This window comes from Ranitomeya variabilis, chromosome 2 (assembly GCF_051348905.1).
Source record: "Ranitomeya variabilis isolate aRanVar5 chromosome 2, aRanVar5.hap1, whole genome shotgun sequence".
NCBI classification, from domain to species: domain Eukaryota; kingdom Metazoa; phylum Chordata; class Amphibia; order Anura; family Dendrobatidae; genus Ranitomeya; species Ranitomeya variabilis.
In genome coordinates, this window is record NC_135233.1 from 927145576 (window position 1) to 927162862 (window position 17287).

At 49.9% G+C, this 17287-nt stretch overlaps 1 protein-coding gene and 1 long non-coding RNA gene across 3 annotated transcripts in view; one reads left to right on the plus strand and one right to left on the minus strand.

The window, feature by feature from the left end:
• NMD3 (NMD3 ribosome export adaptor) overlaps window positions 1-8310 on the minus strand; it is a 49372-nt gene extending 41062 nt beyond the window's left edge. Inside the window, exons 1-3 of one of the 2 annotated variants that reach the window (XM_077290639.1) lie at window positions 8123-8310; window positions 4284-4337; window positions 2533-2667 (exon numbers count right to left, since the gene is read on the minus strand). In XM_077290639.1, coding sequence (XP_077146754.1) covers window positions 2533-2667; window positions 4284-4327 — 179 coding nt within the window. In that variant the 5' untranslated portion in view covers window positions 4328-4337; window positions 8123-8310. The remainder of the gene's footprint in view (window positions 1-2532; window positions 2668-4283; window positions 4338-8122) is intronic. The other variant, XM_077290640.1, reaches the window with a different exon arrangement.
• The window catches only part of LOC143808214 (uncharacterized), a 43873-nt gene continuing 34819 nt past the window's right edge, over window positions 8234-17287 (plus strand). Inside the window, exon 1 of the long non-coding RNA XR_013221910.1 lies at window positions 8234-8359. This is a non-coding gene — a long non-coding RNA (uncharacterized LOC143808214). The remainder of the gene's footprint in view (window positions 8360-17287) is intronic.

Consider the following 17287-nt stretch of genomic DNA (forward strand, 5'->3'; position numbering starts at 1 on the left):
CGTTTTTTGCAGCCGACGGTCCGCCACAACACGGCGCAACCGTCGCACGACGGTTGCGACGTGTGTCAATGCGTCGCAAATGCGTCACTAATGTTAGTCAATGGGAAAAAAACGCATCCTGCAAGCACTTTTGCAGGATGCGTTTTTTTGCCAAAACGACGCATTGCGACGTATTGAAAAAAACGCTAGTGTGAAAGTAGCCTTATTGGCGGGGCCCCACCAATCAGACATTTATGACCTATCGTCAGGTTAGGCTATCATTGTTAAAGTCCCTTCAAAGAAAGCACAACAAGAACTTGTGGAACTACAAGTACTATAGGCTCAGTGCTTCTCATAAGTCAGTAAAAGAAGGTATATTCCTTCTTCAAATTCAAGGGAGTATTCCTTCCTCAAATTACCAAAATTTGTCTTGGTTATTAAAAGTAGGGGTTGCACCCCTGAAATGTGTATGTTTCAGACAGTAACTACGGCTTTTATTCATGAGATGTGCAGGACCAGTATTCTTCTGGTACTTGTAGTTCAACAATTTTACATTGCATTTTCCTATATAACCAAAGCAGCATTTGGACCCCGAAGTGCCAATTAATGGATGTACCGGCTGTAATAAGGCACTGTCGATCAAATGCTATAACAACAGTCATGATGGTCACAACAGCAGGCGGGGAGATGTTCCTCCATAGGATTTCATATCTTTAGGAGACATCTCCCCCCCCACCTCGTGCTGCTGTAATATCTCTTATGTGTTGTGCTCGTCTTAATAATTCATTTATAATCCTGCCTGAACACGCAGCCTCTGTGCTCTGAAAGCTGCAAATATACACTATCGTTCTAAAGTTTAGTCACCCAGACAATTTTGTGTTTTCCATGAAAACTCATACTTTTATTAATCAAATGAGTTGCCAAATGAATTGAAAATCTAGCCCAGACATTGACAAGGTTCGAAAACAAGATTTTTATTTGAAATAATAATTTTCTCCTTCAAACTTTGCTTTCTTTAAAGAATGCTGCCTTTGCAGCAATTACAGCATTGCAGACCTTTGGCATTCTAGCAGTTAATTTGCTGAGGTAATCTGGAGAACTTTCACCCCATGCATCCAGAAGCCCCTCCCACAAGTTGGTTTGGCTTGATGGGCACTTTTTGCATACCATACGATCAAGCTCCTCCCACAACAGCTCAATTGGGTTGAGATCTGGTGACTGCGCTGGCCACTTCATTACAGATAGAATACCAGCTGCCTGCTTCTTCCATAAATAGTTTTTGCATAATTTGGAGGTGTGCTTTGGGTCATTGTCCTGTTGTAGGATGAAATTGGCTACAATCAAGGGCTGTCCACAGGGTATGGCATGGCACTGCAAAATGGAGTGATAGACTTCCTTATTCAATATCCCTTTTACCTTGTACAAATCTCCCACTTTACCAGCACCAAAGCACCCCCAGACCATCACATTACCTCCACCATGCTTGACAGATGGCGTCAGACACTCTTCCAGCATCTTTTCAGTTGTTATATGTCTCACAAATGTTCTTCTGTGTGATCCAAACACCTCAAACTTGGATTTGTCTTATCTTAACACTTTTTTCCAACCTTCCTCTGTCCAATGTCTGTGTTCTTTTGCCCATATTAATCTTTTCCTTTTATTAGCCAGTCTCAGATATGGCTTTTTCTTTGCCACTCTGCCCTGGTTAGAGCCTTTTTGTGCTCTCCTCTGAAGGGAGTAGTACACACTGTTGTAGGAAATCTTCAGTGTCTTGGCAACTTCTCACATGGAATAGCCTTAATTTCTAAGAACAAGAATAGACTGTCGAGTTTCACATGAAAGTTCTTTTTTTCTGGCCATTTTGAGAGTTTAATGGAACCAACAAATGCAATGCTCCAGATTCTCAACAAGCTCAAAGGAAGGTCAGGTCTATAGGTTCTCTAAACAGCCAAACTGTTTTCAGCTGTGCTAACATACTTGCACAAGGGTTTTCAAGGGTATTCTAAAATCCATTAGCCTTCTTACACAGTTAGCAAACACAAAGCACCATAAGAACACTGGAGTGATGGTTGTTGGAAATGGGCCTCTATACACCTATGAAGATATTGCATTACAAACCAGACGTTTGCAGCTAGAATAGTCATTTACCACATTAACAATGTATAGAGTGTATTTCTGAATCATTTAATGTTAGCTTCATTGGAAAAAACTGTGCTTTTCTTTCAAAAATAAGGAAATTTCTAAGTGACCCTAAACTTTTGAACGGTAGTGTATTTTTTCTGGTTAGCAATAAAGGTATAATTTTTCCATCTTTGGACAGAAAAGTATTTACATCGATTTTTTTCGCTAACACAGTACCGCAATGTAATTTTTTATTCTACATCATAATAAATCTGGAAATAACATATGGACGAAATGTTTGAAATTAAAAAAATCTCACATTACAAAAATTGAAATAAAAGGTGAATTCTACAGGTGTTTATAAAGCCAGTAAGTGTGGAGATTTACTGTACATCTGGCTGGAGAAGCTGAAATGTCTGGTTTCGTACTCACCGTTCACACTGTTTGCAGAAATGGACTGACACTTGCTTCGGGATCCCTTCACTGATATCAACTTGTGTCCGCAAGCAGGCCACACACATATTTGCAGGGTTTGGGGGGATTGGAACCCCACATTGGCAACAAAGGCTAAAAAGAAAAACACAAATATAACTTCCAAAATACAAGCTAGGAGCTATTCCTTCTGCTGAAGGCGAGATATGATCCTTGTTATATCAGTAATGCCGGTTTCACACGTCAGTGTCTCCAGTACATGAGGTGACAGTTTCCTCACGTACCGGAGACACTGACACACGTAGACCCATTAAAATCAATGCATCTGTGCAGATATCATTGATTTTTTGCGGACCGTGTCTCCGTGTGCCAAACACGGAGACATGTCAGTGTTCGTGGGAGTGCACGCATTACACGGACCCATTAAAGTCAATGGGTCCGTGTAAAACACGGACCTCACACGGACCTTCTCCGTGTGGCGGGGGCGTGGTTAGATGGTGACGTCACCTGTCCGTGTATGACGGACGTGTGTAGGGGCCAATCCCGACACATTTCGAGGGAAACGTCCCTCTTCCTCAAGGTATGGCACCTGCACTGCCGCTGTTCTTATATATCTATCCACGCCTCTGCAGCCTTGTGATCTACCAACGGATGGTGCATTATGCTAGTCAGCTCGTACCTGACCTAGCCTAGTATGACCGACCTGGCTGCTACTCTCAACTACTAAGCTGTGGGCATACCTAATTGAAACTTTAATAAGTATATAAAGGTGTATCTACAAGAATAAAATGATAATAATACTCCCTCCACCAGATAAAAATCCAACCTTTATTTATTTTATGAATAATTATTTTATAATAAATAAAGAACAGCGGCAGTGCAGGTGCCCTACCTTGAGGAAGAGGGACGTTTCCCTCGAAATGCGTCGGGATTGGCCCCTACACACGTCCGTCATACACGGACAGGTGACGTCACCATCTAACCATGCCCCCGCTTACCTCGCTACGCTGACAGCGGCGCCATCGGCCGAGGCCACCGCTGAGTTGCGGCGGCGGGTTTCCACGGGGGATTGCTACCTTAGGGAGGACGCTCCCATCGCCAAGCACTACTGGACAGTGGGGGAAGAAACCGCTACGCAAGTGGACATTCCTTATACAGGACTACACATTGATCTGTAAGTGCCTTTCAGCGCGGCAACCTTATATAGACTTTGATTATCTTTGGGCAGTTACACACACCATACTGGCTGGTTTTGCCTGCTGCTGTTCCTTCAGGCACACGTGTTTAGCGCCATTGTGATCTACAGATATACTATTTTACAAGTTTGTAACCAAATATCCCATGTAACACATGCAGACTAGTCTTGGACAACATCTGTAAGGGGGGGGTCCATGTCTGACAATCTGTCCTTGAATAGGTCATCAATATTAGATAGGGGTCAGACTCCTCACAGCTCAACCAGTCGGCTACTTGAATATATACATGGTCCACCACAGCTCCATACAGCTTAATGGAAGGGGTGCCAGGAGTCCGAGCCCCACTGATCATGAGCAGTAAAACATTAGACCAGTTTTACACATCAGTATTATGGGGTACCAGTACGGACTGGCTGGGAGAATCCTGACCCGAACAACAGCTTCATATATGGCTGAGGCTATGGGGTGAGCGGAGGTCGGTCTGAGCTCAGGTCACTAAACACACGGGTGAGGATCCGGCCTAAGGAACTCATTCACTGCACAATAACTACTTACATGTTTCCTTGGCTGCTTTTGGCTGGTCCTGTCATGTACTCCATCCTGAACAACCTGGAAAATAAAAAAATTAACATTCGACCATTTCTATTTCTTGAAAAGAAGTTATGGATGACTAACAGCGGCCTAACTCAATGGCCAGAAGTGGACTCAAAGCGGATGGAAGATATAAAGAAAGGTCGTCTCCTCAATGTCTGGCAATCTGCATGTGCACCAAAACAGTAAGGGCAGAAGTGTTCATAATAAAGGACTGGGGTCCCCAACCTCACAGGTAAGCCCACATGATCACCAGGTGATCCCCCGACGCAGCTCGGAAGCGTGCAGTTTCTCTGGAGACCCAGTCACTTGAATGGGCGAATTTGGTCCACAAATCAGACCAAACTAGGACATGTGTCTGTTGTGCACAATGTCAGTCAGTAGCAGTAGATTTTCCATCTGCAGGTCCCGGGTGGAACATCAGCTAAATATTACTGTAGCAGCAACGTGGATGACATTTGGAATCACAGCCGCACGGGGAGAAAAGCATCCACAGCATTAATTGGCACTGGCCATTCAGGATCCACAGCAGCTCATGTTCTGCTTGTGCAATGAATGGCGGTCTACCTGCCAGCGGCCACATAATAAGCGCACACTGCAGATTGTTATCTCCGAGTACAGATTCAGCCGTTCCATGGTCCTTTCCTGCAGTTTTGTCGATCACTGATGAGGCTGATGGATCCTGGGCCTCAATTCACACCAAGTCTACTGGTAACGCTTCAATCAGATGTTTGCGGTGAGTTTTTGGTTGAAAGTGAGTCAGGGGAGTTAGGGTACTTTCACACATCAGGTTTTTTGCATCAGGCACAATCAGGCGAATTTTCAAAAAAGGATCCGTTTTTTTCTCATAGAGTTTTAATAGCGCCTGATTGTGCCTGATGTCCCAACGTTTCATCCGTTTTTTGCCGGTCCGGTGGCCGGAGAAAACATCCAGAGGAACATTTTTTTGCTGCGGTGAAAAACCTGATGGCGCCGGTATCGGCGCCGTCCGGGTTTTCTGACAATGGACGCCTATGGGAGCTGGACGCGCCACATAATAATCTTTATTTTTATATAGTGCTAACATATTCCGCAGCGCTTTGACGATATCTGGCGCCGGAGTCCGGCCTCCAAACTGCGCATGCCCTGTTCTCTCTCTTTCTACTATCGATGCTGCCTATGCAGCATCAATAGTAAAAACATATCATGTAAAAAACGATAAACAAAAATAAAAAATCGTGATATTCTCACCTTCCGGCAGCCCCCTCAGCCTTCCCGCTCCTTCCGTTCCCAGTAATGCCTAGCGGCAATGACCCCAGATGACATGCGGTCTTGCGAAACTGCTATGTCATCACAGGTCATTGCCGCGATGCATTACTGGGACCGGGAGCATCGTGGCCATCGCGAGGAGTGGGAAGGCTGCGGGGCACGCCGGAAGGTGAGACTATCACGATTTTTTATTTTTGTTTATTATTTTTTTTTGACATGATATCTTTATCCCGGATCCAGAAGAAAAGCTGATCCGGCGCAATCAGTTTTTACACTAATTGCGCCGGATCCAGCAATCTGTCCCGTTGCCGGATTATGCGTGACGGCGCGGGACGGATGTGTGAAAGTAGCCTTATCGGTATGTGCTGTCAGTTTTTACCATCAATCATTTTCTCATATGAAAAAATAAATCAGGACCCGTGGAAGCGCGAAACGGTAATTGTCCTCTTCTGTCCACGTTCTCCCTGCTGTACCCTGCACATGTTGTAATAAAGGATCATTGTTTTTCAGGACCGGTGAGTACACTTCCATTTTTATCTCCACAGTGCGGCACCCCCTTACATCTCCTCCCTCATTTCTGTCTATCGGCCTAGCTGACCACTGTGCTCTGCAAACGACTTTCGACTAACCTCCGCACTAATCCGTACCTCCCACTCCCGACTCCAAGACTTCTCCCGTGCTGCGCCAATCCTCTGGAATGCTCTACCCCAAGATATTAGGACCAGCCACAATTTGCATAGTTTTAGGCGCTCCCTCAAAACACATTTATTCAGGGCGGCCTATCACGTTCCCTAATCAAACTCATTTTAGGTTTGTGTGTGTGTGTAGCCCATTCACTATCTCTATCTACCCCCCACCCCCTGAAGATGGCTGGACCATCATTGTAAATACATCATTGTAAATACACCCCTGTGCTTTGTATCTCCCCCACCTCATTGTAGATTGTAAGCTCTCTTGTATTGTTAACATTGTTACCTATGACTGTTGTGTTTGAAGCTGTTAAACTGTAAAACGCTGTGGAATATGTTGGTGCTATATAAATAAAGATTATTATTATTATTTTCTTACTTGAAAAAATAAATATCTTCTCCAGATCATTATAATGTTAAAAGAGCTCAGAAATAATGTGCCCAGGATTAGTCCAGGCCCTGGTCCTGGTCAGGTGATTTTGATCTGAGACATAGCTAAGGCTACGTTCACATTTGCGGTCAGCGCCGCAGCGTCGGGCGCCGCAGCGGCGCCGCATGCGTCATGCGCCCCTATACTTAACATGGGGGCGCATGGACATGCGTTGTGCTGCGTTTTGCGCCGCATGGCCGCAAGCGTTGGACGCAAGAAACGCTTCAAGTTGCATTTTTTTTGCGTCCAACTTGCGGGCAAAAACGACGCATGCGGCGCAAAACGCAGCGTTTTAGCGTGCGTTTTGCCGCGTTTTTGTTTGCGTTGTGCGCTGCGGCGCCGACGCTGCGGCGCACAACGCAAATGTGAACGTAGCCTAAGAGAAAAACAGACATGTCTCCGCAGTCATGTGGAGAACTACACAGATAATGCGCCCGTGCTCCATATGGAAGGAACAGACGTCTGAACGAGGCCTCATCCACAACGGCTCCGATTTACCTAGTTCTGTGCACTGGTCATTTTATAAGATGCTAATGGATCTGAGGCTGCTGGGGCCACATGGAGTGACGCTCAGTCCTGTCGCCATATACAACACTTTTGTTGTATAAATATTATAGGGGTTGGCCACTTCTTTTTTATTGATTGCCAGATGGCCATATAAATCAGCCGAGGATTGGCACACAGTGCCCGGACTGGCCGGCGGCTCTCCAGACCACAGTGCCACATATTCATGTATTTCTATGCAGCCATCATGCCCGGGTTGTAAGGGCCGCTGCCAGTTCACGCACTGCGGTCCGATCGGCTGCTCCCTTAGGACAGGCCATCACTATCTGATGGGTGAGGGGGTGCGACACCTGGCACTCACATGGATCAGCTGGCACAGTCTCGGGGGCTGCCAGAACACCCACAGCCGCTGCTCCAGATCCACCCGCAGAGGCCTCCACAGAAATGACGGCGGGATCTGAGACGTCTGGCCGCCAGTAACAGCTGGTCGGGGGCTGCCGCCTGCCACACACTAACCAGGTACTAATAAATGGCACGTCAGCGGCCACACCCCCTCTGGACCAACTCCGCCCACTTTCCAAAAAGGTGGCAGAGGGGCTCAGGATTCATGGAAAAAAAAGCCCCAAAAGTTGGGTAAAAAATAGGAACATGTGGCTGTACTCCAGAAAGCCAATGTGACCAGCGTGATAAGGTGTGAGCCCACCACACGGGGATCTGCTCACACCCAGTCCTGGCAGATCACTGGGTTTAAAGGGATCCAGCAGATTTGTCTCTATGGTCAGCCACGTGTCAGGGGACCAGCTGCTGCCATAGTGTCCGCGGCGGCTCCCCGTGTAATCCCCCCAATCACTGCTGCCATAGCATAGGTGTCTGCGGCCGGACGGCTCCCCCGTGTAATCCCCCCGCTGCCAGCCCGTACACCGTATACTGACCCGCCCGCCGCTGGCACCCCGAGCCGCCGTCACTCACACCGGGAGGAACACGGAGCTGCGCACCACGTGGCCGGAGACACTTCCGCGTGACGTCACGGCCGAGGGTCCTAGGTTGGGGTGTCCGTGCCGCTGCCTGTCCAGGACCAGCAGAGCTGCGGAGAGGAGGAGCTGCCCCCAGCTGTCAGGGTGGCCGGCGCAGGGCAGCGTGCAGGCGGCCTAGTGTGTTCATTTCATTAGGTAAAGGATAATACACGGATTGTTTTAGAAATGGGAACAGTATTTTTCCGGCTTAGAGGGGTTCTCCTCTTCCATGACAGCCCCTGTTCGAATGACAGAATCCCCCTAGAGAAGTAGCCCCCCATATATTAGTCTCCCGCGGGGGCGTCAGTCCGGTGTTGTCAGCGCTGAGTGTCACGTTTATTACTCTTATTAGTACTGCCGATTAGCTGCAGCGCTCACCTGAGGAACCTGCCATCTCTGGGACGTCGCCGCTGTGGGAGATGAGTGGTATTTTATTTTACAAGGGGGGTACATGATTAGTGACGCGTTGTCCCGGCAGCGGGTGCTCGCCTCCGAGGGGCGGCTCTCAATAATAGTGCTTGTAAACACACAACTTCTCAATAGAAAACTTTACAAATCCTTTCTGTTCTCAAGAACGGAGGGATTTTTAGTTTTATTGTGTAGCACTTGTTGTCAGGGGTACCAGGCGGCCTAGCAGCGGTGGCCGAGCATCCATCGTGCTCACATTTTTACTAGGGCTTGTGAGCGCTGATCTCCTGCGATTCTGCCAGGGTCCGACCCCTGTGATGCTGCAGAGGCAAAGCTGCTCCTTGTAGCCTGGGAGAGCGATCCGTTCAGGCCACTGGTGCAACCATGCTGCTGGCCCAAAGGACTGGGAGCAGGGCCCAACTGAAGACTGAAAATTAGAAGGATATGGCCCCCGTCGGAGGCTTTTTATTTTTAGGTAAATGCATGTATTTTTGCCTACAAATACATTTTTGCAATTGGGTTTCATTAAAAAAGTTTTCGGGGTTTTCCCTCTCTAGCCGCTGAGTTGTTCTCATTAAGTGCCCCAGTGAGAGAACCGTGTTTCTTCTCTCTCGGATATAAACGCTGCAGCCGATTAACGGCCACTGGTGCATCGGTCATGTGGCCTTGTTTATGTCACAATACTGGCGGTGGAAGCAGGGCTGAGAGCGGAGCAGCAGAGCTGAGAGCGGAGCCGCAGAGCTGAGAGCGGAGCCGCAGAGCTAAGAGCGGAGCTGCAGGGCTGAGAGCGGAGCCGCAGGGCTGAGAGCGGAGCCGCAGGGCTGAGAGCGGAGCAGCAGGGCTGAGAGCGGAGCCGCAGGGCTGAGAGCGGAGCCGCAGAAGGGCTGAGAGCGGAGCCGCAGAAGGGCTGAGAGCGGAGCCGCAGAAGGGCTGAGAGCGGAGCCGCAGAAGGGCTGAGAGCGGAGCCGCAGAAGGGCTGAGAGCTGAGCCGCAGAAGGGCTGAGAGCTGAGCAGCAGAAGGGCTGAGAGCGGAGCAGCAGAAGGGCTGAGAGCGGAGCAGCAGAGCTGAGAGCGGAGCAGCAGGGCTGAGAGCGGAGCCGCAGAAGGGCTGAGAGCTGAGCAGCAGAGCTGAGAGCCGGGGTAAAAGGGCTGAGAGCAGAGCAGCAGGGCTGAGAGCGGAGCCGCAGGGCTGAGAGCGGAGCAGCAGCGCTCGTCCAGAAGCTAAGTATAGTTTTTATCTTTATGCAGCACCCTGGTGTCACATCTGCTCCTGTGACATCTGCTTGTGTCATGAAGCGCCGCCGTATTCATTCTGCAGGTGGTGCTGGTGATAGCAGAGACGTTGGAACCAGAAGTTCTTGATAGCCAGGCTCTGTCCAGCGTCTTTGATTTGGGTGGCTGGGACTTGCAGTGCTGTCCAGTCTGGCAGTGTGGGTGTGTGTGCTGTCCAGCTGGAGTTATCAGCTCCCTGCTTCAGCCAACTGGAGAGCACCACACAATACTAAAGCTTACTGCTGAAAGCTGCCAGATTAGGCTGCTTTCACACTAGCGTCAGTACGGGCCCGTCGCAATGTGTCGGGCCGACGTACCGACGCATGCTGTGAAAGAAAAGCACAACGGGGGCAGCAGAAGCAGTCTTACGACGCTTCCGCTGCCCCATTGTAAAGTCCGGGGAGGAGGGGGCGGAGTTCCGGCCGCGCATGGGCGGTTGAAAATGGCGGACTAGACGCACAAAAAAAGTTACATGTAACGTTTTTTTGTGCCGGCGGTCCGCCAACACACGACGCAACTGTCGCACGACGGTTGCGACGTGTGGCGATACGTCGCAATGCGTCGGTAATGTAAGTCTATGGGGAAAAAACGCATCCTGCAGACAACTTTGCAGGATGCGTTTTTTCTCCTAAGCGACGCATTGCGATGTCCGCCGAAAAATGCTAGTGTGAAAGTAGCCTTAGGCTACTTTCACACTTGCGTTTTTAGCAATCCGTCGTTTTGGGCAAAAAACGGATCCTGCAAATGTGCTCGCAGGATGTTTTTTGCCCATAGACTTGTATTAGCGACGGATCGCGACGGATGGCCACACGTCGCGTCCGTCGTGCAACGGATCCATCGTGTTTTGGCGGACCTGTCTTAAAAAAAAAAAAAACGTTCAATGTAACGTTTTTTTGTCCGTCGCGTCCGCCATTTTCTACTGCGCATGTGCGGCCGAAACTCCGCCCCCTCCTCCCCGAACTTCAGAATGGGCAGCGGATGCGTTGAAAAACTGCATCCGCTGCCCACGTCGTGCAGAAATTTCACAACGTGCGTCGGTACGTCGGCCCGACGCATAGCGACGGACCCGTACCAACGCAAGTGTGAAAGTAGCCTAAGGCTACTTTCACACTAGTGTCGGGCTCGGCCCGTCGCAGTGCGTCGGGCCGAGGTCACCGACGCTAGCGTTGTCTCCGCCGCACAACGGGGGCAGCGGATGCATTTTTCCAGCGCATCCGCTGCCCCATTGTGAGGTGCGGGGAGGTGGGGGCGGAGTTCCAGCCGCACATGCGCGGTCGGAAAAAGCGGACCGTCGGGAGCAAAAAACGTTACATGCAACGTTTTTTGCTCCCGGCGGACCGCCACAACACGGCGCAACCGTCTCATGACGGTTGCGACGTGTGGCAATCCGTCACAATGCGTCGCTAATGTTAGTCAATGGAGAAAAAACGCATCCTGCAAGCACTTTTGCAGGATGCGTTTTTTCTGCAAAACGACGCATTGTGACGGATTGTAGTTAACGCTAGTGTGAAAGTAGCCTTAGTCTTGCGCTTCTGTGGTTCAGGACTGTCTTTTAGCCAATTGTTTCATTGCCTTTTGGTTTGACCTCTGTTTATTTTTCTGACCTTACTGATCCAGATTTTGTCCTTTTCACGACTCTTCAGCTTTGACCCTGCTTGGCAATCATACCTGCCTTTAGTTCGCACCTCCAAACCGGAGCGCTTCTCTGGTAGCATTCCACTGGGTCCTGTTGTAAGTCCATATCCCTGTATAGGGGTTAAAGGGAGTGTCAAGGTTTCTGTACAATCTGCCAGTTTTTGTGGCTTGTGCCAAGACTGTCCGAGGTAGCCTTTTTGAGTCTATGACCTCACAGACATTACACCTGGACCAATGATGAGGGATTGTCCAATTATGTTTTATTTCTGTTTCCATACAGCATCATATTATTGCAATACATCCCGTTTACACAGGACGATGTGCTACTTGTAAAGAGATGGACATGCACCCCACGTTCCCCCTTGAAGACACGTGATGTGATGCATTATGTTAGCCAGTTTAATGTTTTGCATTGTTATCTATTGAGGTTGTGTTCTGCCCAGTAGTTAGTAGCTATATACAGAGTTAACAGTTGGGACTAGCCCAGAATTGGAAGGGCTGTGGTAAAAGACAGTGGGAAACTTCCTGGTAGTGAGCAGATAGGGCATGGCATGCGTAGAGAAAGGACCTAAGGTCCTATGTAAGCAGTGACTCGTACTTGGGTGTCCCTAAATGAGAGTAGAAAGGATAGCGAGATCCGGAGCAAAAGTGACTGAGTAGTCACGGAATTGCGGGCTGAGGGAAGGACTCTCACTAAACAGAACTGTAGTGTCGAGCAGAGTTGTGAAGGAGTGAGGAGTAGTGAAGACAGAGGACGAGTAAAGAGGAAGGAATTGAAACACTGTGGAAAATGCTCCGCGTTGTGAAGGACACGTTTGAGAAGATATGTACCCGCTATCTCTTGGATATAACCCTCCCCAAGTTAATGTTCAGTAAAACTTTATTTTGTACTGGTGGTCTCTCTCAATGAACTGTGAAACATCTGGTCCTGGCAAACCAACAACATTGGTTACCTGCAGCCTGCAAGAGCGTAGCGCCCCAACGCCACGAGTCCACACACCCAGCCAGGACGTCCACTTTCATGTAGCGTGCCGAAGCTCCAGAGCCAAGTACCTAACCCACGGCGTCCGCCTGCACCACGTTATATGCTGATGACAATTTTGATTCTATCATAAAATATTCAGTGGTTCAGTGAATCCAGAAGGGAGAGAAGCTGAAGGGAGAAAGTCACACAAAATGCTGAGGCTCTAATGCCTAAAGGGGAGGGAACTTATAGAAATGCAGAAAATGGCCAGAAATAATGTTATAATGCGTGCACACACAGGAGCTTATTCTGAAAGCGCATTTACACGTCAACACTTTTATGGGGTCAAAAGTTTTGCCCCATGTTACTTCTGCCTTTGGCAAATTATTATTTTAAAGTCATCATATACAGCATTTTTTGTTTTTGACCTTCAATAAATTATTTTTTAACTGAGCAAGCTTGGGATCTTAGTTTTCTATTAGATTTGAATAGTAAAATATTTTAGTTTTGAGACTGTGGCTAATGAATTCAGAAGAATGGCACGTCCTGCTCCCATACTTCTTGGTGGGATCACAAATAAAAATTGGTGTTCTAATCTGACTCGGGCCCTGCTGACATTGTTCTTTGTCATGCTCGCGCCCAGACTGGTTGGCGCGGGCGGCGTGTGGGGGAGTGGCCCCACTGGACCACAGACCAAACCTCCCTGGAAGGGGCGTAACTAAGTAGCTTCCTAGGTGTTCGCTGGAGCCTCTGATGGTGAGGTCAGACTTGTGCAATAGGGAGCTACCAGGTACCACTCCAGGGTGGAGTCTGGTTGTGGCTGCTGATCCCACCGGGGAACGGAACATAGACAAGCAAGCGGGCACGGCTGGCACATAGGCAGGCAGACGGGTACAACAGGAACACTGTCAGGCAGGCGGGCACGGCTGGCTCTCTGGCTGGACTGGTGGACAAGACTGGTACACTGGAAGAACCGGTAGGGACCGGTCTGCAGGCAGGTATGTAGAACGGGTAAGAACCTGTTCAGACACGAGGACCTAGGAATAAGTAGATAAAGACCGCAAGAGCGGATGCAGAGCGAAAGCACAGGAGCTAGAGCCAAGAACAGAAATGCAGGAGGCGGAGCCAAGAGCTGGAGGCGGAGCCAAGTGCAGACAGGCAGGAGGCGGAGCCAAGAGCTGGAGGCGGAGCCAAGTGCAGGAGAAGTAGAACCGCAAAGAGCGGAGCCAGGTAGAACCGCAAGGAGCGGAGCCAGGTAGAACCGCAAGGAGCGGAGCCAGGTAGAACCGCAAGGAGCGGAGCCAGGTAGAACCGCAAGGAGCGGAGCCAGGTAGAACCGCAAGGAGCGGAGCCAGGTAGAACCGCAAGGAGCGGAGCCAGGTAGAACCGCAAGGAGCGGAGCGGAGCTGCGGGAGGGGTCTCTGCAGCAAAGCTGAGCAGAGCCACAAAGAATGTGGAGAGAAGCTGCAGCAAGGGATAACTGCAACAGCAGAAGATAAGCTGAGTAGAAAGGAGCAGAAACGCAGAAGTGAGGAGCAGAGGTAAAGTCACAAAGGTTCAGAGCAGGCAGAGCTGCAAGAGTGCGGAGTGAAAGCAGACTGAGAATACAAGGAAAGACAACAGGGAAGGAAGCCAAAGACTAGGAGACCGAGGTAAGACTAAGTACAGACAAGGCAATGGAACAAGACACAAGGACAAAGACACTGGGACCAGGATATACTGCCTCCTGGTGGGCGGACAACAAGACCAAGGAAATAACACAGAGAATCCTCCAGAGAGGGAGTAACTCAGAGCAAGGCCAGGCAAACTCAGAAGCAAGACACTAACTGAGCTAACACATTGCACAGGCCCAGAACACTGGGTGGAGCTGAACTAAATACTGGAGGTCTCCTGGCAATTGGTCAGGAACAGATTGGACAGATGCACCTGATTCCTATAAGAACCAGAGAGTTCAGGCGCCGCCCCTCTATACACAGAACCATGAAGCATGCAGAGAGCAGAGACACAGAACATGGAGCTGGCAAGAAACAGAAACCACATCATGGCCTGGAGCAGTGGGTAAGATCGTGTGAGAAATGCGAGGCCATGCCGTGATGCCAGCAGAGTTGTTACAGTACCCCCCCCTTTACGGCCCCTCTTCTTCAAGCCCGCCAGAATAACTTGTAGAAGAAGGATGGGAGCACACATAGTCCAGGCCAACATGACATCTTCAGGGTAGAAGGCGGCAGGAGGGTCACCAGGTATCTCAGAAAACAGTCTTTTGGTACTCAACAGGGTTAGCTTCCACAATGTGCAGGACCACCTCCTCCAGGTACATAGGTAACAGGGACTTGAATGCTGCCGTCTTAATATCTTCACCAGCCAGACACTTGGAAACTGGAAACCGTCTCATAGGATTCAAATTTTGCCCAACAGGTAGTAGAGAAGCTCCCGGATACTGAACACAGGAAAAGTCACTAGAGATGAGTGTGGAGAGCATCAGCTCCACCGGGTCAGAGAAAAATTGAGGTGAACAAACTTCTGTTTTGAAATCTTCACCAGCCGGCCACAAGGACGCAGAAGGTATAAACATAGGAACCATCTTCTGCCCGTTATCCAGAAGAAATCGTCCAAGCGGCGGGGATGTTCCTAGGAACGGAATACAGGAAAAGTCGTTGGAGACGTGTGGAGAGATAGTCACCGCTTCCCCATCTTCGGTGACATTAGCACATCTTGACTCGACGACTAAGTGTTTACTGGTATAGTCGCTGGAGATGTGTGGAGACATCGTCACCGTTTCCCCATCTTCGGTGACGTCAGCACACCTTGACTCGACGACTAAGTGTTTACTGGTATAGTCGCTGGAGATGTGTGGAGACATCGTCACCGTTTCCCCATCTTCGGTGACATCAGCACACCTTGACTCGTCGACTAGCAGACCAGCTGAAGAAGATGACACTGCTGAGTGTCTGACGCATGGGAACCAGACAGTTCTCAAGACTGGGTAAGTTCAAATGAAGCACTTTACTGGAACCCTTGACCAGAGCGGGTGGTAGAGTCCTTGGCTCAGAATGACCCATGGGCATAACAGACAGCATGTGGAAGACAAACTTCTTCGTGTATAAGGCTCCAACTTGGAGCTGTAGTTGTCCTTGTAGGACTAGACTGTTCTTTAGCAGGGTTCGGCCATTATCAGGCAACGCCCAAACCGGGTTCTGGAGCTGTAGAACGGAGACCATACACCGACTCAGTATGACAGGCGGCTTAGACACACCAAAGCTCCCAGAAAGCAGAGAAACAGTCATAGACTTTAGCGGCAGGGAGTTATTCTCACCAAGGGCAGTCTCTCCTACTGACCCGAGGTTTTTGAGCTTTAGATCCCCTGGACAGAGGCCATCCAGGTGTTCCTCACAACAGCAGCGACATTGTATGCCCTTCTTATGGCTGATTTCAGGCTGCTGCTTTGCCAGCCCACTCTCATCAACCTTCTTAGGCTTCATACGGGTAGCTGCATTAACGGGTAGAGGAACTGGAGGGTCACAGACGGTCATGGCTTGACGTGGGGGTTTCTTCACGGGTTTCGCTCGTCTGGAGCGCCTCTCGGATCTAGATGGGGAAGACTTCACAGGAGTGGCAGGACGAGGCTTGTCAAAGACTCTACGGAAGGCCACCAGGAAGGCCCCTAGGTTCATGACGATAGGATCCCCTGCTTCCCAGAGGGGAGTTATCCATATTAGAGCATCTTCGGCCAGGTAGGACATGATGTAACCCACCTTGACCCAGTCAGAGGGAAAACAAGCTGCATTCTGCAGGATGTAGCGTAAGCACTGTTTCAGGAACCCCTGGCATTCTTCAGGATTCCCATAGAACCTAGGTGGGTCAGCTGGGTAGTGCTCCTCCTCGTAGGCCTGAAGTTGCTTGAAGAGAGCATTAGAGACAATAATTGAGTCAGAGGTCTCTTCAATCTGAACCACCCTTGGTGGAACAAATTTTTCAGGTTGCTCATACGGGCAGGAAAAAAGTTCATCATGCTCTGCGAGCGGTAGGACATGGGATACAGCGGAGGCCATGGCCTGTGCAAACTGTCATGCTCGCGCCCAGACTGGTTGGCGCGGGCGTGTGGGGGAGTGGCCCCACTGGACCACAGACCAAACCTCCCTGGAAGGGGCGTAACTAAGTAGCTTCCTAGGTGTTCGCTGGAGCCTCTGATGGTGAGGTCAGACTTGTGCAATAGGGAGCTACCAGGTACCACTCCAGGGTGGAGTCTGGTTGTGGCTGCTGATCCCACCGGGGAACGGAACATAGACAAGCAAGCGGGCACGGCTGGCACATAGGCAGGCAGACGGGTACAACAGGAACACTGTCAGGCAGGCGGGCACGGCTGGCTCTCTGGCTGGACTGGTGGACAAGACTGGTACACTGGAAGAACCGGTAGGGACCGGTCTGCAGGCAGGTATGTAGAACGGGTAAGAACCTGTTCAGACACGAGGACCTAGGAATAAGTAGATAAAGACCGCAAGAGCGGATGCAGAGCGAAAGCACAGGAGCTAGAGCCAAGAACAGAAATGCAGGAGGCGGAGCCAAGAGCTGGAGGCGGAGCCAAGTGCAGACAGGCAGGAGGCGGAGCCAAGAGCTGGAGGCGGAGCCAAGTGCAGGAGAAGTAGAACCGCAAAGAGCGGAGCCAGGTAGAACCGCAAGGAGCGGAGCCAGGTAGAACCGCAAGGAGCGGAGCCAGGTAGAACCGCAAGGAGCGGAGCCAGGTAGAACCGCAAGGAGCGGAGCCAGGTAGAACCGCAAGGAGCGGAGCCAGGTAGAACCGCAAGGAG